Source organism: Protopterus annectens, chromosome 9.part0 (genome assembly GCF_019279795.1).
Source record: "Protopterus annectens isolate FY-2018-M chromosome 9.part0, PAN1.0, whole genome shotgun sequence".
NCBI lineage: Eukaryota > Metazoa > Chordata > Ceratodontiformes > Protopteridae > Protopterus > Protopterus annectens.
In genome coordinates, this window is record NC_056743.1 from 1,623,556,400 (window position 1) to 1,623,580,661 (window position 24,262).

Below are 24,262 nucleotides of genomic sequence, written 5' to 3' on the forward strand. Positions count from 1 at the left end.
TAAGTTTTATTTCATCCTGTAATGGAAGGTGTATCTAGTGATCTCACATCAACTGTATACATCTTTATGGACACATCTGTCACAGTGTCTTACAGCATTTATTGCACTTACTTTACTGACACTCTCTAGCAAACAATCTTGAGTAAGAATCTTCAAGTCAGTAAGTTTAAAATTTCTATTGTCAAGCTTCATATCATCTCCCTGTAGTACATATTAGCTTGAGTTTGATGAATGATCACCATAATTGTTTTAATCTATGACTTCTGATGAAAATCCTAATGATCTGATGCCATTATGAATCCTTTTAATTCCATAAGAAGAAAATAACCAATTTGAACTTCTGCAATAGTTTTGTAACTTATTCAGCTGCCTTTTCCTTGCAACTAATTTCTTAAGGGGCATATGAAATGCCAGACTTGTCATCTCAATAGCCGAATGTAATTAAAAGTTGTTGCATGTTTTTTTGTCTTTTTTAACACTTGGAATAAAATATGAAGTTATACCCATCTTCACATCTATCTTGTGATCCAGTGAAGGTAACTGCCCCTGTGAGTGTCTTAAATCCCAGTCTGCATGTGCAGTAATAACTTCCATTGATGCTGTGACTTTAGGCATTGTTAGGACATGTATTATGGGTAATACATTCATCATCATCTGAAATGATATTGAAAATGAAAGATGAGAAATATTCTGTAGATTATAGAGCTAACCTATTGGTCAAGGAAGGATAGTGAGGACCCTGATTTGAACCTGCTGTCTACATGAATTTGTCCTGGTACTCAGGTGAGAGTGCACCTGTGAAGTGATGAAATGGGCGGGTTTGTGAATTTCAGAGTTTGGTATGTAGGCTTTTTGTGTGCCATCACAGCTTATTGCACATGTTGTTTATAAATAAGAGCCAGTCTTCGTAAAATGAAGCATTAATTATGAGCACATCATACTGAGGTAAAACAATAAAGGGAAACTCAGATACAATGATATTATTTCATTGAAGCTTTTTTCACAAAGGGAAAACTCCATCCTGGCCACATGACTCACATATTCCTGTAACTTTAAACTCATTAATTGTGTACTGCATCTCCTTTTTCATAGAGAAAAAAGTAATACAGTTTCAAAGCCATGTAAAATATACACACATCATAGTTCGTACAGTGAATTTTTTGTAAAAGTAACTGTTGCTTTTGTGCATGAGACATGAAAAAAGAGTCTTTGTGGGTTCTTTTCAACCAGTGTTATATTCTACAAACATATAATTATAAAGAATTACTAATTAACTTAAATACATACCAATGAGTAGGATCAAGTATGTTCTCTCTCTTGCTGCTTTTCCGAAATGGCACTATAATATGTAAGTGTCAGGAGATTTGTATGTGTGCACATACAACCTCACATGCTTCTTACAGACAAAGCATGCACACCCTTATGCTATGATCTCCATTAACATTACTCTAAACTAATGAATTATGAACTATACCATAACAGATCACACTGAAATAGCATTTACCTGCATATATTTATTTATTTATTTATAATTATCATTTATCCTGTCAGTATCTGAGTGGTGTATTGATGTTTCTGCAATACTGGCATAGAAGATACACTGCTGATTTCACAGTACTTTCAGTAGATGCACCTGGCATTGAAGGTGTAACTTCAGTAAGTGAGTTGTTGATAAATCCTGTAGCTGAAGCCCTATAAATAGAATGTACAATTTCAATGTATGATTTCTTGACAGATCCTGTAGTTGACGCTGTGTAAGTTGAAGGAACAACTCAGTAATTGAGTTGTTGGCAAGAACCTGTAGTTGTAGCCATAAAAATAGAAGGTATTACTTTAGTAAGTGAGTTGCTGGCTGATCATGTAAGTGAAGCTGTATAAAAAGAAGGTATAACTTTACTAAGTGCGTTGTTGACAGATATTTTAGTTGATGCTGTGATTGCTGAATGTACAGCTTCATTGAGGTGTGTTGACAGAGCCTGTATTTGAAGCTTCAAGCTGCATAAGGAGAAAATGGAACTTCAGTAAGTGAAATGGTGAAACTGCTGATAGTGGCAGGACTTTCCACCCAAAAGTAAGAAAACTGGCAATAGGTTATGGTCAGTGCTGATGTAATACCAAGACTACATTCATAAAATAGGGAAAAGGGGTGTTGATGCTGATGATTCCTGTGGTGTAGGCTGTATAAGTAGAAGCTACAACTACAGGGACTAAATTATGTTTCATCCTGTAATGGAAGGTGTATCTAGTGATCTCACATCAACTGTAGACATCTTTATGGACACATCTGTCACAGTGTCTTACAGCATTTATTGTACTTACTTTACTGACACTCTCTAGGAAACAATCTTGAGTAAGAATTTTCAAGTCAGTATGTTTAAAATGTCTGTTGTCAAGCTGCATATCATCTCCCTGAAGTACATATTACCTTGAGTTTGAAGAATGATCACCATAATTGTTTTAATCTATGACTTCTGATGAAAATCCTGATGATCTGATGCCTTTATGAATCCTTTTAATTCCATTAGAAGAAAATAAATAATTTGTACTTCTGCTATAGTTCTGTAACTTATTCAACTGCCTTTTCCTTGCAACTAATTTCTTAAGGGGCATATGAAATGCCAGACTTGTCTTCTCAATAGCTGAATGTAATTAAAAGTTACTGCATGTTTTTTTGTCATTTATAACACTTGGAATCAAATATGAAATTATACCCATCTTCACTTCTATCTTGTGATCCAGTGAAGGTAACTGCCCTGCGAGTGTATTAAATCCCAGTCTGCATGAGCAGTAATAACTTCCATTGATGTTGTGACATTAGGCATTGTTAGGACATGTATTATGGGTAATACATTCATCATCATCTGACATGATAATGAAAACGAAAGATAAGAAATATTCTGTAGATTATAGAGCTAACCTATTGGTCAAATATCCTTTCCTTCCGTGATGGTCACATTGGAGTGGGTCAGAAAACATAAGCCACAGTCATGGACTTGGTTTGTAGTATTGAAAAAGTTTTGCATACATAACAAGTTACTTTTGGTTCATTAACATTTTATAATGCTGAAAAGCACTTTCTAAAATGCCTACCTTCACATGTCTCTTGTTGATCAGTAAAGTTAACTGCTCCTGAAACACTGTGAAATCCAGGTTTACACACGCAGTAATAACTTCCAATGGTGTTTTGACATTTTGCATTGCTAGGGCATGTATTGCTGGGAATACATTCATCATTATCTGAAATGATATAAAACAAAAATGAGAGGCATTGTGCAGAGTGTAGTGTTACATTACTGTTCAGAGATCCTTTCTTCTCATTATTATTTATGACATTTCCAGGTCTGGTTATAACTGTATAACACATGAATGAAAATAGTGATAAAAACAGTTAACAGAAAGCAGACTGTTTTATGTGTTATGCTTCCAAATTCATATTTATCTCCATCTATAGAACATTTTTACCTAACTGTAAACATGGGCTGGACCTTATACAGGATCAGAAGTGTAGCACAGTTCATAAACACAAGTCACCCTACAGGTACACAGCATACACAATGAACTTAGCATCAATAGTACAGGTCTGAGAGTGCACAGGAAGTTTCCAACTTCATTTTAGCTGCATTAACTGTCCTTTAAGGAACTACATGCTAAAACAATCATATTGTTCATGTTCTTTTTAGAATGGAGTATTTTAATATTGTTATTTAGGTATTTTTCTTTAGAGTTGCCATATCTTACGCTATTGATGTATCATGCATGATTCTGAGAATATATTAAGGGAAAAGTGCAGCAGCATGCATACACATTTCATTATGATCCACAATGAAGTGTCTCCATGTTTAGCATTCAACAGACATCTCCTTGTATACTTGGGTTGTATGGTGCTTATAGGAGTATAGTGAGCAACAGTGCTATATCTGCTCTATATGCTAAGGGTATTGGCTATTGCTGTAACTGCAAACCACATTATCTGTTAACGTGGTGTTGGAATCTACTGCTAAGATATGTACTATGCATATACATATATGTGGATCTACTTCACATGAATGAATATATATATATATATATATATATATATATATATATATGTATATATATATATATATATATATATATATATATATATATATATATATATGTGTGTGTGTGTGTGTATACATATATTTATCACTTAATCGTAAAATCGATTTGTTGAATAACTATTCGCCAACCCCAAATTGTCAAAACCTCTTTTTGTTAAAGGGCCGTATCATTGTTCTTTTTTATAGGGAAAAGCAAAGGTTGGAAATGTTCTGGAATTTGCCCTGTTCCCCACTGCAAAGCAATGTTGGAGTTTGTATATTTATTTAAGGAGGTATGGGGGTTCATACCCTCACATTGGGGGAGGTGAGGGTGTTGAACCCCACACTTCAGTGGGTTTTCCATTTTGAGATTAGTGATGGGCACTAGGTTGGACATTTGTTTCTTTTCCCTGTGAAAAAGTTAAATGAAGCAGCCTTTTGATGTAGATAGGTTTCAGATATTTAGGGTTGAGAAATTCTTATTCAACAAATAGTTTTTTTACTGAATTGATATAGACCCAGATAGATAGATATAAAATAAGAAGTCATAAAAACGTAACTCAACTATCCCCTGAAGGGATGTGAACTGATTTTAAGGTTTTGTGTTGGTTCTGGAGCAGCTTCACAATGTACCACTTCTTACATTATCAGCTTTGCTGTACACTCTTCAGAACCTACATGACGGATGGTGGCACACAATCAGATTTCCTTACTGATCTGTCATAGCACTGTGAGATACACAATGTTTTCGATCTTTTTGCCATGACAACAGATCGGGTCTCTTTTGTATATAATGCAAATAAGGAAATCTACCAATGTGTCGGATCTCTGAACTGCAACTTTTCTAATGTCACTGTGTCAGATAATCATTCTAATAAGTTATACTACTGTGTTGCTTAAAACTGCATGGTACTGGCAGTTTCTTTTCTGCACATGTACATTGTAGCTAGTGAGTCACGTTTGTGAATTAGGAATGATAGTGAGGACCCTGATTTGCACCTGCTGTCTACATGAATTTGTCCTGGTACTCAGGTAAGACTGCACCTGTGAAGTGAAGAAATGGGCGGGTTTGTGAATTTCAGAGTTTGGTATGTGGGTTTTTGGTGTGCCATTACAATTTATTGCCCATGTTTATAAATAAAAGTCAGTCTTCAAAAAATGAAACATTAATTATGAGCACGTCAGACTGAGATAAAATGATAAAGGGAAACTAAGAAACAATGATATTATTTCATTGAAGCTTTTTTCACAAAGGAAAAACTTCATCCTGGCCACATGATTCACATATTCCTGTAACTTTAAACTTATTAATTGTGTACTGCATCTCCCCTTTCTTAGATAAAAAAGAAACATGCAGTTTCAAAGTCAAGTACAATATACACACATCATAGTTCATACATTGACTATTTTGTAAAAGTAAATGTTGCTTTTGTGAAAGAGACATGAAAAAAAGTCTTTGTGGGTTCTGTTCAACCATTTTTATATTCTACAAACATATAATTATAAAGAATTACTAAGTAACATATACATAACAACGAGTAGGATCGTGTATGTTCTCTCTCTGGCTTCTTCTCCAAAATGGCACTATAATATGCAAGTGTCAGGAGATTTGTATGCATGCACATAAAACCTCGCATGCTTCTTACAGACAAAGCATGCACACCCTTATGCTATGATCTATATTAACATTACTCTAAACTAATGAATTATGAACTGTGCCATAACAGATCACACTGAAATAGCATTTACCTGCTTTATTTATTTATTTATTTATTTATTTATTTATTTATTTATTTATTATTATCATTTATCCTGTCAGTATCTGAGTGGTGTATTGATGTTTCTGCTATACTGGCATAGAAGATACGCTGCTGACTTCACAGTACTTTCAGTAGATGCACCTGCCATTGAAGGTATGACTTCCGTAAGTGAGTTGTTGATAAATCCTGTAGTTGAAGCCCTATAAGTAGAAGGTACAATTTCAAATGTATGATTTCTTGACAGATCCTGTAGTTGACGCTGTGTAAGTTGAAGGAACAACTCAGTAATTGAGGTGTTGGCACGAACCTGTAGTTGTAGCCATAAAAAACGAAGGTATTACTTTAGTAAGTGAGTTGCTGGCTGATCATCTAGGTGAAGCTGTATAAAAGGAAGGTATAACTTTACTAAGTGAGTTGTTGACAGATATTTTAGTTGATGCTGTGATTGCTGAATGTACAGCTTCATTGAGGTGTGTTGACAGAGCCTGTATTTGAAGGTTCAAGCTGCATAAGCAGAAGATGGAACTTCAGTAAGTGAAATGGTGTAACTGGTGATATGGGCAGGACTTTCCACCCATCAGTAAGAACACTGGCAATAGGTTATAGTCAGTGGTGATGTAATACCAAGACTCCATTCATAAAATGGGGAGAAGGAGTGTTGATGCTGATGATTCATGTGGTGTAGGCTATACAAGTAGAAGGTACAACTATAGGGAGTAAGTTGCACTTGATCCTGTAGTGGTAGGTGTATCTACATATCTCACATCAACTGTAGACATCTTTATGGAGACATTCGTCACAGTGTCTTAAAGCATTTATTGTACTGGCTATACTGACACTCTCTAGCAAACAATCTTGAGTAAGAATCTTCAAGTCAGTATGTTTAAAATTTCTCTTGTCAAGCTGCGTATCATCTCCCTGTAGTACATATTACATTGAATTTGATGAATGTTCACCATAGTTGTTTTAATCTATGACTTCTGGTGAAAATCCTCATGATTTGATGCCTTTATGAATCCTTTTAATTCCATTAGAAGAAAAGAAAGAATTTGCACTTCTGACATAGTTCTGTAACTTATTCAGCTGCCTTTTCTTTGCAACTAATTTGTTAAGGGGCATATGAAATGCCAGACTTGTCTTCTCAATAGCTGAATGTAATAAAAAGTTACTGCATGTTTTTTTGTCTTTTATAACACTTGGAATCAAATATGAAATTATACCCATCTTCACTTCTAGCTTGTGATCCAGTGAAGGTAACTGCCCCCGAGAGTGTATTAAATCCCAGTCTGCATGAGCAGTAATAACTTCCATTGATGTTGTGACTTCAGGCATTGTTAGGACATGTATTATGGGTAATACTTTCATCATCATCTGACATGATAATGAAAACGAAAGATAAGAAATATTCCGTAGATTATAGAGCTAACCTATTGGTCAAAGATCCTTTCCTTCCATGATGGTCACATTGGAATGGGTCAGCAAAACATAAGCCACAGTCATGGACTTGGTTTGTAGTATTGAAAAAGATTTGCATACATAACAAGTTACTTTTGGATCATTAACGTTTTATAATGCTGAAAAGCACTTTCTAAAATGCCTACCTTCACATGTCTCTTGTTGATCAGTAAAGTTAACTGCTCCTGAAACACTGTGAAATCCAGGTTTACACGTGCAGTAATAACTTCCAATGGTGTTTTGACATTTTGCATTGCTTGGGCACGTATTGCTGGGAATACATTCATCATTATCTGAAATGATATAAAACAAAAATGAGAGGCATTGTGTAGAGTGCAGTGTTACATTACTGTTCAGAGATCCATTCTTCTCATTATTATTTATGTCATTTCCAGGTCTGGTTATAACTGTTTAACACATGAATGAAAATACTGATAAAAGCAGTTAACAGAAAGCAGACTGTTTTATGTGTTATGCTTCCAAATTCATATTTATCTCCATCTATAGAACATTTTACCTAACTGTAAACATGGGCTGGACCTTATACAGGATCAGAAGTGTAGCACAGTTCATAAACACAAGTCACCCTACAGTTACACAGCATACACAATGAACTTAACATCAATAGTACAAGTCTGAGAGTGCACAGGAAGTTTCCAACTTCATTTTAGCTGCATTAACTGTCCTTTAAGGAAGTACATGCTAAAAAAATCATATTGTTCATGTTCTTTTTAGAATGGAGTATTTTAATATTGTTATTTAGGTATTTTCCTTTAGAGTTGCCATATCTTAGGCTACTGATGTATCATGCATGATTCTGAGAATATATTAAGGGAAAAGTGCAGCAGCATCCATACACATTTCATTATGATCCACAATGAAGTGTCTCCATGTTTAGCATTCAACAGACATCTCCTTGTATACCTGGGCTGTATGGTGCATATAGGAGTATAGTGAGCAACAGTGCTATATCTGCTCTATATGCTAAGGGTATTGCTTATTGATGTAACTGCAGACCACATTATCTGTTAAAGTGGTGTGGGAATCTACTGCTAAGATGTTTACTATGCATGTACATATATATGGATCTACTTCACATGACTGAATATATATATATATATATATATATATATATATATATATATATATATATATATATGTGTGTGTGTGTGTATACATATATTTATCACTTGATCGCAAAAACAATTTGTTGAATAACTATTCGCCAACCCCAAATTGTCAAAACCTCTCCTTGTTAAAGGGCCGTATCATTGTTCTTTTTGATAGGGAAAAGCAAAGGTTGGAAATGTTCTGGAATTTGCCCTGTTTCCCACTGCAACGCAATCTTGCAGTTTGTATATTTATTTAAGGAGGTATGGGGGTTCATACCCTCACATTGGGGGAGGTGAGGGTGTTGAACCCCACACTTCAGTCGGTTTTCCATTTTGAGATTAGTGATGGGCACTAGGTTGGACATTTGTTTCTTTTCCCTGTGAAAAAGTTAAATTAAGCAGCCTTTTGATGTAGATAGGTTTCAGATATTTAGGGTTGAGAAATTCTTATTCAACAAATAGTTTTTTTACTGAATTGATATAGACCGAGATATATATAAAATAAGAAGTCATAACAATGTAACGCAACTATCCTTTGAACGGATGTCAACTGATTTTAAGGTTTTATGTTGGCTCTGGAGCAGATTTACTATGTACCACTTCTTACATTATCAGCTTTGCTGTACACTGTTCAGAACCTACATGAGGGATGGTGACACACAATCAGATTTCCTTGCTGATCTGTCATAGCACTGGGAAAATCAGAATGTTTTCGATCTTTTTGCCATGACAACACATTGGGTCTCTTTTGTATATAATGCAAATTAGGAAATCTACCAATGTGTGGGATCTCTGAACTGCAACTCTTCTAATGTCACTATGTCAGATAATCATTCTAATAAGTTATACTACTGTGTTGCTTAAAACTACCTGGTACTGGCAGTTTCTTTTCTGCACATGTACATTGTAGCTAGCGAGTCACGTTTGTGAATTAGAAATGATAGTGAGGACCCTGATTTGCACCTGCTGTCTACATGAATTTGTCCTGGTACTCAGGTAAGACTGCACCTGTGAAGTGAAGAAATGGGCGGGTTTGTGAATTTCAGAGTTTGGTATGTGGGTTTTTGGTGTGCCATTACAATTTATTGCCCATGTTATTTATAAATAAAAGTCAGTCTTCAAAAAATGAAACATTAATTATGAGCACGTCAGACTGAGATAAAATGATAAAGGGAAACTAAGAAACAATGATATTATTTCATTGAAGCTTTTTTCACAAAGGAAAAACTCCATCCTGGCCACATGACTCACATATTCCTGTAACTTTAAACTCATTAATTGTGTACTGCATGTCCCTTTTCTTAGATAAAAAAGAAACATGCAGTTTCAAAGTCATGTAAAATATACACACATCATAGTTCATACATTGACTATTTTGTAAAAGTAAATGTTGCTTTTGTGAAAGAGACATGAAAAAAAGTCTTTGTGGGTTCTGTTCAACCATCTTTATATTCTACAAACATATAATTATAAAGAATTACTAAGTAACATATACATAACAACGAGTAGGATCGTGTATGTTCTCTCTCTGGCTGCTTCTCCAAAATGGCACTATAATATGCAAGTGTCAGGAGATTTGTATGTGTGCACATAAAACCTCACATGCTTCTTACAGACAAAGCATGCACACCCTTATGCTATGATCTATATTAACATTACTCTAAACTAATGAATTATGAACTGTACCATAACAGATCACACTGAAATAGCATTTACCTGCTTTATTTATTTATTTATTTATTTATTTATAATTATCATTTATCCTGTCAGTATCTGAGTGGTGTATTGTTATTTCTGCTATACTGGTATAGAAGATACACTGCTGATTTCACAGCACTTTCAATAGATGCACCTGGCATTGAAGGTGTGACTTCAGTAAGTGAGTTGTTGATAAATCCTGTAATTGAAGCCCTATAAATAGATGGTACAATTTCAATGTATGATTTCTTGACAGATCCTGTAGTTGACACTGTGTAAGTTGAAGGAACAACTCAGTAATTGAGTTGTTGCCAAGAACCTGTAGTTGTAGCCATAAAAATAGAAGGTACTGCATTAGTAAGTGAGTTGCTGGCTGTTCATGTAGGTGAAGCTGTATAAAAAGAATGTATAACTTAACTGAAGTGTTGACAGATATTATAGTTGATGCTGTGATTGCTGAACTTACAGCTTCACTGTGGTCTGTTGACAGAGCCTGTATTTGAAGCTTCAAGCTGCATAAGCAGAAGATGGAACTTCAGTAAGTGAAATGGTGAGACTGGTGATAGTGGCAGGACTTTCCACCTAACATTTAACACTGGCAATAGGTTATGGTCAGTGTTGATGTAATACCAAGACTCCTTTCATAAAATGGGGAAAAAGGGTGTTGATGCTGATGACTCCTGTGGTGTAGGCTGTACAAGTAGAAGGTACAACTACAGGGAGTAAGTTGCATTTGATCGTGTAGTGGAAGGTGAATCTATAGATCCCACATCAACTGTAGACATCTTTATGGAGACATCTGTCACAGTGTCTTACAGCATTTATTGCACTTACTTTACTGACACTCTCTAGCAAACAATCTTGAGTAAGAATCTTCAAGTCAGTATGTTTAAAATTTCTCTTGTCAAGCTGCATATCATCTTCCTGTAGTACATATTACCTTGAGTTTGATGAATGATTACCATAATTGTTTTAAGCTATGACTTCTGATGAAAATCCTGATGATCTGATGCCTTTATGAATCCTTTTAATTCCATTAGAAGAAAAGAAACAATTTGTACTTCTGCCATAGTTCTGTAACTTATTCAGCTGCCTTTTCCTTGCAACTAATTTCTTAAGGCGCAAATTAAATGCCAGACTTGTCTTCTCAATAGCTGAATGTAAGTAAAAGTTGCTGCATGTTTTTTTGTCATTTATAACACTTGGAATCAAATATGAAATTATACCCATCTTCACATCTATTTTGTGATCCAGTGAAGGTAACTGCCCCTGAGAGTGTCTTAAATCCCAGTCTGCATGTGCAGTAATCATTTCCATTGATATTGAGACACGCCACATTGTTATGACATGTATTAAGAGTAATACATTCATCATCATCTGAAATGATATTGAAAATGAAAGATAAGAAATATTCTGTAGATTATAGACCTAACCTATTGGTCAAAGATCCTTTCCTTCTGTGATTGTGACATTGGAGTGGGTGAGAAAACATAAGCCACAGTCATGGACTTGGTTTGTAGTATTGAAAAAGATTTGCATACATAACAAGTTACTTTTGGTTTATTAACCTTTTATAATGCTGAAAAGCACTTTCTAAAATGCTTACCTTCACATGTCTCTTGTTGATCAGTAAAGTTAACTGCTCCTGAAACACTGTGAAATCCAGGTTTACACACGCAGTAATAACTTCCAATGGTGTTTTGACATTTTGCATTGCTAGGGCATGTATTGCTGGGAATGCATTCATCATTATCTGAAATGATATTCAAAACAAAAATGAGAGGCATTCTGTAGAGTGCAGTGTTACATTACTTTTCAGAGATCCTTTCTTCTCATTATTATTTATGACATTTCCAGGTATGGTTATAACTGTTTATCACATGAATGAAAATACTGATAAAAAGGATTCCAAGATGGCTGCCGGCTAGACTGCTCCCTATTCACTGTGCTCCTCACTGCTATATAATTACCGGCTAATTTCAACAGCTTTTAAGCGAAATTTCTCCACAGTTTTTTCTACAGAAATCTTCTCTGACTCAAGCTCTTCACTTTGGGATTGTTTATTTTTGGAAAAAGGTGAATCTTTGGATTAATTTACCTCAGAATAACTTTTGGCCTCAACAGTTTTTGGGCACGTGCACTCTAGAACTCTATCTCTGTGTCAGTTTTCCTGCTTTCACACCTCTAGACTGGATATGGCTGATAACTCAAACTCCATGGATACACAGACAACCAAGGCCAAATTTTCTTCTATGCTCTCTCCAGAGAAGGAGACTGGCTCCAAGAGACTAAGAACAACTAAACAATCTACTGAGATCACAAAAGTAAGTGCTAAAGATAAAAGTGACTCTAATTTTCATTTAGATGACTTAAAAATGGCACTACAACCTATTCAAAGTGCTATACAGAATTTTTCTGATCAATTTACTGACTTTGGCAAAACTTTAAAACAGATCAATGAAAGAATGGACATACTGGAAAATAAATATCTTGCCATAGAAATGAGAGCAGAGGCTACTGAAAGTGACTTAAAATCTAAAGATACTCAAATAGCTGATATACAAGCCAAAGTACTGGATTTAGAAGCAAGGAGACGCAGAAATAATATAATAATTAGAGGTTTGCCAGAATCTTATGAAAACCAAAACTTAATATCTGTGACTAAACAAATATTTGAGGCATTACTTAATTGTGAGTCAAATACAAAATCCTTAACTGTAGAAAGAATGCACAGAGCCCTGCGTGCCAGACAAGACTCTACTTCACCTCGGATTATATATACAAGATTACTAGACTTTCAAGACACCCAGCGTGTTTTAGAAGCAGCAAAAATTTAAAAAATTCTCATTTGGAATAAACATAAGTTGACTTTTTCACAGGATTTACCAGCACAAATAAAATTAAATAGACAAAAATTATCACCATATTGTGCTGATCTGATAAAAAGGGGAATTAAATTTCGAATGCGTTATCCTAACACCCTTTCTTTCAACTATAATGAAAGGAGCTATGTGTTTACAGACCCACAAGAAGCAAAAGTTATCTTCTTAAAAGTATTCAAATCTTCTCCTGCTATTGTTTCACAAAAATAATTCTCCTAACTAATGTAAGTTCATTTGCTATCTAAGATCATAAGCTTACTTATAATACTATGTTTTTTTTTTTTATTAACACTGAATATAAGCCATAGTTTTGTCAAGAAAAGACAATTTCAGTCCTTTTGTTGAGTAAAACATCTGTTTTAATGATATTTGAAGTTGTTGCAAACTCAAATATTAATATTCTAGTACAGCACATCTTTATATTGTCCCTGTATCGACATGGCATAGTTTATATGAGAAAGTACTGTTTTTCTATACAAGAATGCTTTAACAGAATGGAGGGAAAAATATCTGATCTCTCGAGCTGAATAGCATCACCAACCTTGACTGACTTTATTGGATTGATGTTTAAAACAATTCGTGTTCCGTTCCCCTTGATGTATTTAATCAGGATGCCATTAGCGACGATAGTGATATTCATTCCTATATGTCCTTTCAGAATTGCGCTTGTGATATTCCACGCCTCATGATCTTTGGACAGGATTTCAAAAAGAATTGGAAAAACGGCGTGGCCTGATGTTCTCAGCTGTCTGTCAATCTGCAACACGGCTTCCTGATTTCCTGAAGTAGCGTAGCTGAGGAGATGATGTTTGGCATTCTTGGGGTCCGTATCTTGCCTGCAGCAGCATTGGTTTTGCAGGTAGGTGGTTTTTCTATTGCAGGTTGAAACAGTACACCTTGCGTGCATCAGGAAGCCTCTTACTGTTCGGGACTTTCCCTTAATGCAAGCGGAGACATTTATGCCTCGATAACTATCTTTTAGTGTAGTATTATGTTCAATCATCATATTATGGCAGTAATCGTACTGTAAACCTTACCAGCAGCTGAACTACAAATCTGACTTTTGTAAAACCTGAATGTTGTCAGCATTGTTTAAAACTTAATGCTTATTATAATTTTGTTTGTCGCCATGGTTACGAAGTTCGTAGTAGTTTATCCTACTGTCTTGATACTTTTCTTCCTCAACTTCACTCTGTAACTGGACAAGCTCTCAGTTGGACCATTTGAGTTAACAGATTCAACAACTTAAATAATCTAAAAAAAGTACTCATAAACAAAAACTTTGAAGTCGTGCAGAATATCAAGAATCATTAGTTTGATGCGCACCAGCGCATGTTCTGCTGTCTGATAGTCAAATGTGCAATTGCCACAGTAGTCTGCAAACAAGGCTACACCATTTTGGGGTAATTCTAATACCACTAAAAATCAGTGACATACGAGTCTAATCTTGTACGTAAAGAGGTACAAAGTAAAGAACCCTACATTAGAGCTTAGAGTTATTTCACTCAATGTGTCATCAAGCATTCTGCAGGATCGAAACATGTTATTTTCTCTGTTTCATGAAACTCACTCCTTTCTGATATGACACATTTTTAACAGGATTAAATAGAATACACATAGAAGTACACTGAATGTCATTTCTTTAAAGTTTCTATTTTGTCAAGAGTGGTATAAGTTTTATTTAAATTACATGTCAACATTTTTATAACTTTTAATGTCATGGCAATGGGTAAAGTTCGTGTACAAAAAGATTAGAAAAGAATACTTCAAAATGAGTTATTTATTACTGAAAAACGTACCTAAATGTAACTATGCATTCGTAAGTCTATTCATGTATGTTAAGGTTTTTTTAAAATAGATATTCAGAATTTATATCTCTGCTGACATCTGAAAATAGCACTGCATATTTAAATGCTGCCTTATTCATAAAAGAACATGCAGATGGAGGCTTGATTTAACTAAGGCTTTTTTACAAGCCAAAATTTTTCTTGACGGTTGTGCAAAACAAACCGACATGAAGGTTTTGTAATGTTATTCTTATTTTCCTGCTATTATATATCCATAAGTTCTGATGCTACTAACAAGGTTAATTTATATTACTCAACAGGCTGGAATTGATGCAATGACTAATAGAGTGAATTGTATAATGTTTTGCCTATATAGTGTATACATATAATCTTTGTTTTAATCATATTTACGTGCATATTTTCAATGACATAGTAGAATATATCAGAGCATAACTTCTCATTTAAGGGCAATTTGAAGTCCTTAGTAAACATCTCACTTTACATTAATACATATTCCCTTATTATATATATATATATCCATGAATGTTTTTTAAATAACATCCCTAATATTTTATCTAATTTAGCTAAGAGTGTGGGATACATGTAAAGTAAAATATGTTGGGTTACTTTATTCTAGACATGATGGTATTATCATTTCCATATGGACTTTCATATACTCGAATCATACTAATTGGTTTTGTATTATAGTTAAAAAATGTTTATGCAGAGTTACACTATTTATAGGTTTTTGCACTACATAACACTATAGTTTATATCTATCTGTGAAGATTTCATTTTCTTATAACATTTAATTTCTTTTAGTTGGAGTCATATTCGTGTCTTACTATGCTTACACTAATGGTTTAATATATATGAATATATGACTGTTTCAAGATTTATGTTCTATCTGACTTGCATCTCACATCACAAATATATATTACATTGCAAGATTACCAACTTAGTTACTCGGGACACAATTATATTTAATTTTATAGGTGTTTGTGAGTACACTTTTGAATGGGGAATGTATAGATCGGGCATCTTGTGTTTGGACAGTTGTGTAAATATGTTTAGTATTGTTATTACTTTTACTGTTACAGTCCTTTTTAGGACTCTACTTAAATTTTCTTCCCATATTTCTGTGTTTTTGGTAACCAAGTTTTTACATCGTGTATATAGCTATTTTTATTTTCCCTCTGTAGGTAAGTGTAGGTGGATAGGCACTGGGTTCGGGAAGAGGGATGATTTTGAGATTCAGGTTAATTTTATATTGATATTTACACTTATAGGTAATAACTGTTATGATGAGACTAAGCTTTGTTTATTTTTCTTACTTATCCTTTATATATACTCAAATAATTTAAATTTTAACTTCTCCTTTAACAGATCTTTTTTTAAACACATGACTAATTCATCAATAATTGATTCCTGGAACGTAAGAGGGATCCAAAATAAAGACAAGAAATCCTTAATATTTCATTTAATGTATAAATCGCTAGCCAATATATGTTTTTTTGCAAGAAACACATATTCCTAGAGATGACTGAGACAAAGTAAGGAATAAAAATGGATCAAAAGAATAATAGCTTCAGGGGACGCTTTTAATTCTAGGGGAGTGGCTATCATAATCAAACAAAAATGTTTGGGAACTATTATTGAAGAAAAACATGACAATGAAGGTAGATGGTGCTACTTTACTTCTACTGTACACAATTTGGATAAACCACTGCTGGTACTAAATCTGCATGGCCCGTGTAGTAATCAACATATTTTTATCTTACAGATTTATAATATCCTTTCTTCCTATAAAGATCATTTTGTTATTTTAGGTGGGGACTGGAATGCTGTAATTAACCCAGATATAGATCGTACAAGTCGTTCCTCTTCGCACAATCAACAAGCTTCCTTTGCTCTTGAAGACTTAATATTAGAATACAATCTCATAGACCCTTTACAAATCATCAAATACTCAAATAAAAATGATACTTATACTTATTATTCCAAATGTTATCATTCATGGTCTAGGTTGGATTTCTTTCTTATGTCAAATTTTCTTTCACAGGTGTTAATGGATTTTATTACTGAACCCAGATTTCTTTCCAATCACTCTAGAATATTAGTAAATTTTAATCTAAACTTTAACCCTGATCATAAATTTACAAGAAATAATTGGACTTTAAATAATAACTTACTTTCTAATGAAGAAATTAATAAATTGTGTATAGAAATAATACAGGATATGGAAAACAATTTAGATTTAACAGATATCCCCTATGATATACAATGGGCGGCTTGTAAAGCTAGATTAAGGGGTATGTTTATTGGTAAGGCTGCATATCTTAAAAAGCAATTTAATAGTAAAGAAAGATCCCTAAAACTAAGAATTCAGTCCCTTGAAAATCAATATAGGTTAAATCCGGACCCATCATATGATAAACAGATTATAGACTGTCAAAAAGAACTGATTTTATTACACCAAAATAACCTTTCAATACTGGAGCAAAGATTATTAATCACTTACTCAGAATGGGCTCAAATTCCTTCTAAAACCTTAGCAAGAATAATTAAAAAAAATGTTGAGAGATATAAAATATCGCCCTTACAATATAACAATCAATTATATAACACGGACAAGGAAGTTTTGCATCTTTTTTCATTACTATATACAGAGATATTTTCCAAACCATTTAATTCTATAGAAAATAGTTATATTAATAGTTTTTTAAGCTCTATAACTTTTCCTAAGTTAAATGAAAAACAGCAGAATATTCTTTCATCCCCTCTTACTCTTTTAGAAATTAATGAGTCAATTGATAGGCTAAAAATTGGTAAATCCCCAGGCCCTGACGGATTCACACCAAATTTCTTTAAATCCTTTAAATCAGTAATTGCTCCCTTTCTTCTTAAAGTGTATAACTATATAAAAATAAATGACATATCTGATCTTCACTGGAACACTTCCAAAACTATACTAATTCTAAAAAATAACAAAGATAAAATGGACCCCCGCAATTATAGACCGATTTCACTAATCAATGTAGATATCAAGATTCTGTCTTCTATTCTTGCTAATAGATTGAAGAAGATCCTTTCATCAATAATTTCACCTGATCAGACAGGTTTTATGTCTCACAGACATATTTGGGACAACACCTTGACTTTGGATTCCATTATGCATCTTACAAAACATGATAATAATCCATTATATGCATTAATCCTAGATGCATCAAATGCATTTGATAGAGTGAATTGGGATTTTCTCTTCCAGACTATGTTCTGTTTTAATTTCCCCATGACATTTATAAATGCTATCAAAACTCTATACAAAGATTCCTTTACCAGTCTATATATTAACGGAATCACTTCAAATCGTATAAAGATGACTAATGGTACGAGACAGGGTTGTCCTTTATCTCCTTTTCTTTTTAACCTGCATTTGGAACCGTTACTTCTGTACATATCACAAAACACATTTCACAAGATTCCTAGGATTTTCAACACTAATTTATTTTTCTCAGCCTTTGCGGATGACTTAGTTATATTTTTTCAAACTCCTATTTCAGACCTTAAAAAAATAATGACTTCTATTGAGAAATTTTCACTTGCGTCAGACTATCTAATTAACTCTCAAAAGACTCATATTTTCCCTTTAAATCATTTGGCGCATAAGTCTTACTTATTCCCTGATTCTCAATTTCATATTACGTATGAGATTAAGTATCTGGGTGTACATTTGGAACATAACACTTTATCTTCTTTTCAAAACAACTTATATAAAGTATGGTCATCTATAATGCTAGATATGCGTAGATGGGAACTTCTGAATTTATCACTTCTTTCAAAAGCTGCCATAATTAAAATGAATATCCTTCCTAAATTTCTGTACCAATTTACCGCTTCAGATCAAATAATTCCTAAGTCCTTCTTTGACAAAGTTAATAAAGAACTAGCTAAATTTTTGTGGTTTCCTAAGGCAGTTAGGATCTCTTATTCTAAATTATCTATCTCTAAAGATAAGGGGGGTTTAGGTTTACCAAATTTTTATCTCTATTACTTGATTGTTTTGGCAAATAAACTTTTGTCCATTTCTAATTGGTATAGTATTCACTACAATAATGCATCCAATTGGGTTAGGATATGGCATTACTATATTATATCCAAAAACATAAACCCTGCTGCTATTCCTTTTATCTCTTCTGAATTCATGAACACTCTCAAAATCTTGTTTTTCTTCAAACATAAGATCAAAGCATTCCAGGAATTATTTAAACTTATCAAGATGGATAATTTTGTACATTTACTTCAACCAATTCACCTAAATCCCAACTTCAAACTGGATAATATACCTTTTAACCTTACTAATTATCCCATTATTAAAAATATGAATGTCTGGACACTCTTGAATTATAAAGACTTGTCCCTGGCTGAGTTACGGAAGACTCTGAGTGTAAACTGTAAATATACCATAATACTACGTCAAATGAGGGATGTGGTAATAAATAATTGCGATTTTACTAAGCCAAGTGAACAGGATCTTAATAATTTAGAAATGATAATTAGAACATTATCATTACCTGAAAAAATGTTATCAAAATCTTATAACTTATTAACTAAATTAATACAAGAATCAGCATATCTTTTTTCAAGTTTCTGGGAAAATCACAACCCTCATTTAACTGATAACCAAAAACTCTTGGCCATCAGAAACACTCTGCAATACTCCCCTTTCAAGAAATTGGTCTATACCCAATTAATGATAAATAATAATGCTTATCTTACTCCTGCCAAACTTAACAAGTTTGACGCGAGCATGTCTTCATCTTGCCCCTGTTGCTCCTTTCCTAGAGCTGACCTTTTACATATTCTTTGGTTTTGCCGTTTCTCACATAAACTTTGGACTTCCTTGAAAGTAAGGTTACAGAAAATGGGATACCACAAATCCACTTTATCATGGGAAATTGCAGTCTTACACATTCCTACAACACTTCTCTCTAATTTGGATACACATGTGCTTGTTTTTATTTGTTCACTTATAAAAATGTACATTACCAAAAATTGGCTTGATCGTACTAAATTGAATTGGAAAGCCTTTAGTTCAATGGCTTACATGTACATTTCCGCTAATAAATCTGTGTGGAAAAGTCCTAAGAAAAGAATTTTAAATAACAAAGCTTTAGAGAAGGCCCTCTATATTATTAATAATGACTACTAGTTTCCAAATTCATTGTCATGTTTCACATTCAGGATTAATTTACTCTAATATATTACTTTCTCATTTTGACTACAGTCTCATTTCACATTTTGATTCTTGGTTACCATCTGTATATATTGTATATATTGTTTTATGTTGTTTGCCCTTACCTACATGAGCTGTAAGACATTATTACAAGATGTATAAATTTATTCAACTCCTATATGACAATAGTCTTCATATCTTGATTTTTGTTTATGTCATATTTTATAAATCAATAAAAGATTTTTTGAGAAAATACTGATAAAAAGCAGTTAACAGAAAGCATACTGTTTTATGTGTTATGCTTCCAAATTCATATTTCTCTCCATCTATATAACATTTTACCTAATTGTAAACATGGGCTGAACCATATACAGGATCAGAAGTGTAGCACAGTTCATAAACCCAAGTCACCCTACAGTTACACAGCATACACAATGAACTTAACATCAATAGTACAAGTCTGTGAGTGCACAGGAAGTTTCCAACTTCATTTTAGCTGCATTAACTGTCCTTTAAGGAAGTACATGCTAAAAAAATCATATTGTTCATGTTCTTTTTAGAATGGAGTATTTTAATATTGTTATTTAGGTATTTTCGTTTAGAGTTGCCATATCTTAGGCTACTGATGTATCATGCATGATTCTGAGAATATATTAAGGGAAAAGTGCAGCAGCATGCATACACATTTCATTATGATCCACAATGAAGTGTCTCCATGTTTAGCATTCAACAGACATCTCCTTGTATACTTGGGCTGTATGGTGCATATAGGAGTATAGTGAGCAACAGTGCTATATCTGCTCTATATGCTAAGGGTGTTGCCTATTGCTGTAACTGCAGACCACATTATCTGGTAAAGTGGTGTTGGAATCTACTACTAAGATGTGTACTATGCATATACATATATATAGTTCTGCTTCACATGACTGAATATATATGTGTGTGTATATATATATATATATATATATATATATATATATATATATATATATATATACATATATTTATCACTTGATCGCAAAAACAATTTGTTGAATAACTATTTGCTGACCCCAAACTGTCAAAACCTCTCCTTGTTAAAGGGTCATATCATTGATCTTTTTCATAGGGAAAAGCAATGGTTGGGAATGTTCTGGAATTTGCTCTTTTCCCCACTGCAAAGCAATCTTGGAGTTTGTATATTTATTTAAGGAGGTATGGGGGCCATACCCTCACATTGGAGGAGGTGAGGGTGGTGAACCCCACACTTCAGTGGGTTTTACATTCTGAGATTAGTGATGGGCACCAGGTTGGGCATCTGTTTTTTTTCCATGTGAAAAGGTTAAATGAAGTAGCCTTTTGACATAGATAGGCTTCAGATATTTAGGGTTGACAAATACTTATTCAACAAATAGTTTTTTTTACTGAATTGATATATACCCAGATATATATAAAATAAGAAGTCATAAAAACATAACGCCACTCTCCCTTGAAGGGATGTCAACTGATTTTAAGGTTTTGTGTTGGTTCTGGAGCAGCTTTACTATGTACCACTTCTTACATTATCAGCTTTGCTGTACATTGTTCAGAACCTACATGAGGGAAGGTGGCACATAATCAGATTTCCTTGCTGATCTGTCATAACACTGTGAGACTCACAATGTTTTCGATCCTTTTGCCATGACAACAGATCTGGTCTCTTCTTTATATAATGCAAATTAGGAAATCTACCAATGTGTGGGATCTCTAATCTGCAACTTTTCTAATGTCACTATATCAGTTAATCATTCAAGTAAGTTATACTATTGTGTTGCTTCAAACCACATGGTACTGGTAGCTCCTTTTCTGCACATGCTTATTCTAGTTAGTGAGTCACGTTTGTGAATTAGGAAAGATAGTGAGGACCCTGATTTGCACCTGCTGTCTACATCAATTTGTCCAGGTACTCAGGTAAGAGTGCACCTGTGAAGTGATGAAATGGGTGGGTTTGTGAGTTTCAGAGTTTGGTATGTGGGCTTTTTGTGTGCCATCACAACTTATTGCACATGTTGTTTATAAATAAGAGCCAATCTTCGTAAAATGAAGCATTAATTATGAGCACATTATACTGAGGTAAAACGATAAAGGGAAACTCAGATACAATGATATTATTTCATTGAAGCTTTTTTCACAAAGGGAAAACTCCATCCTGGCCACATGACTCACATATTCTCGTAACTTCAAACTCATTAATTGTGTACTGCATCTCCCTTTTATTAGAGAAAAAAGAAACATACAGTTTCAAATCCATGTAAAATATACACTGTGAGGCAGAGCACCTCGCTGGCCTTGTGAAGCAGAGCACCTCGCTGGCCTTGTTCAAGAGAAATCTTGACCAATGGATGGGAGATCGCAGATATACCCCAGGGATTACCTCAGTGTCACTGCTCAACAGAGGCACAGCAAAATAATGGGTATAGTTCCCCATACTAAAGGGGTGGTAAATGCCCTCGGGCAGATAGCCTAGTATGAACCTATGAACCTATGAACATCATAGTTCATACAGTGAATTTTTTGTAAAAGTAACTGTTCCTTTTGTGTATGAGACATGAAAAAAGAGTCTTTGTGGGTTCTGCTCAACCAGCGTTATATTCTACAAACATATAATTATAAAGAATTACTAAGTAACTTATATACATACCAAAGAGTAGGATCATGTGTGTTCTCTCTCTGGCTGCTTCTCCAAAATGGCACTATAATATGCAAGTGTCAGGAGATTTGTATGTGTGCACATACAACCTCGCATGCGTCTTACAGGCAAAGCTTGCACACCCTTATGCTATGATCTACATTAACATTACTCTAAACTAATGAATTATGAACTATACCATAACAGATCACATTGAAATAGCATTTACCTCCACATATTTATTTATTTATTTATAATTATCATTTATCCTGTCAGAATCTGAGTGGTGTATTTATGTTTCTGCAATACTGGCATAGAAGATACACTGCTGACTTCACAGTACTTTCAGTAGATGCCCCTGGCACTGAAGGTATGACTTCAGTAAGTGAGTTCTTGATAAATCCTGTAGTTGATGCCCTATAAATAGAAGGTACAATTTCAATGTATGATTTCTTGACAGATCCTGTAGTTGACGCTGTGTAAGTTGAAGGAACAACTCAGTAATTGAGTTATTGGCAAGATCCTGTAGTTGTAGTCATAAAAATAGAAGGTATTACTTTAGTAATTCAGTTGCTGGCTGATCATGTAGGTGAAGCTGTAAAAAAAGAAGGTATAACTTTACTAAGTGAGTTGTTGACAGATATTGTAGTTGATGCTGTGATTGCTGAATGTTCAGCTTCATTGAGGTGTGTTGACAGAGCCTGTATTTGAAGCTTCAAGCTGCATAAGCAGAAGATGGAACTTCAGTAAGTGAAATGTTGAAACTGGTGATAGTTGCAGGACTTTCCCCCAAAAGTAAGAACACTGGCAATAGGTTATGGTCAGTGTTGATGTAATACCAAGACTCCATTCATAAAATGGGGAGAAGGAGTGTTGATGCTGATGATTCCTGTGGTGTAGGCTGTACAAGTAGAAGGTACAACTAACTATAGGGAGTAAGTTATATTTCATCCTGTAGTGGAAGGTGTATCTACAGATCTCACATCAGCTGTAGACATCTTTATGAACACATCTGTCACAGTGTTTTACAGCATTTATTGTACTTATTTTACTGACACTCTCTAGCAAACAATCTTGAGTAAGAATCTTCAAGTCAGTATGTTTAAAATTTCTCTTGTCAAGCTGCATATCATCTCCCTGTAGTACATATTAGCTTGAGTTTGATGAATGATCACCATAGTTGTTTTAATCTATGACTTCTGATGAAAATCCTGATGACCTGATGCCTTTATGAATCTTTTTAATTCCATTAGAAGAAAATAAATCTGAGGGTAATGCTACTCAATGCTAGAAGTCTAAACCTGAAAATGCACTCACTCGAGGCACTCCTTAAAATGGAGAACATTGACATCTGTGCAGTGACAGAGACCTGGTTCAAAGCTCCAGAGAGCACCCCTGCATTACCAGGCTTCAATTCATACCACATCTTTCGGCCACCTAACCCAGAAAGAAGCACTAAAGGCGGAGGCGTGTCCATATTCATTAAGGATATACACACCTCCAGGCTAGTTGCACAGCATAATGCATCTGAGATTATCCAAGTGCAACTAAATCTGGGCAAGACCGCAATCCAAATTGTAGCTTGCTACAGACCCCCCACCATGCCCCAGGATTCACACTCCTC

At 34.2% G+C, this 24,262-nt stretch overlaps 1 protein-coding gene across 1 annotated transcript in view; it reads right to left on the reverse strand.

The window, feature by feature from the left end:
* The window catches only part of LOC122810733 (latent-transforming growth factor beta-binding protein 2-like), a 497,165-nt gene that overhangs the window by 2,140 nt on the left and 470,763 nt on the right, over nucleotides 1–24,262 (reverse strand). Inside the window, exons 10-12 of the mRNA XM_044082296.1 lie at nucleotides 11,693–11,839; nucleotides 7,423–7,569; nucleotides 3,091–3,237 (exon numbers count right to left, since the gene is read on the reverse strand). Coding sequence (XP_043938231.1) covers nucleotides 3,091–3,237; nucleotides 7,423–7,569; nucleotides 11,693–11,839 — 441 coding nt within the window. The remainder of the gene's footprint in view (nucleotides 1–3,090; nucleotides 3,238–7,422; nucleotides 7,570–11,692; nucleotides 11,840–24,262) is intronic.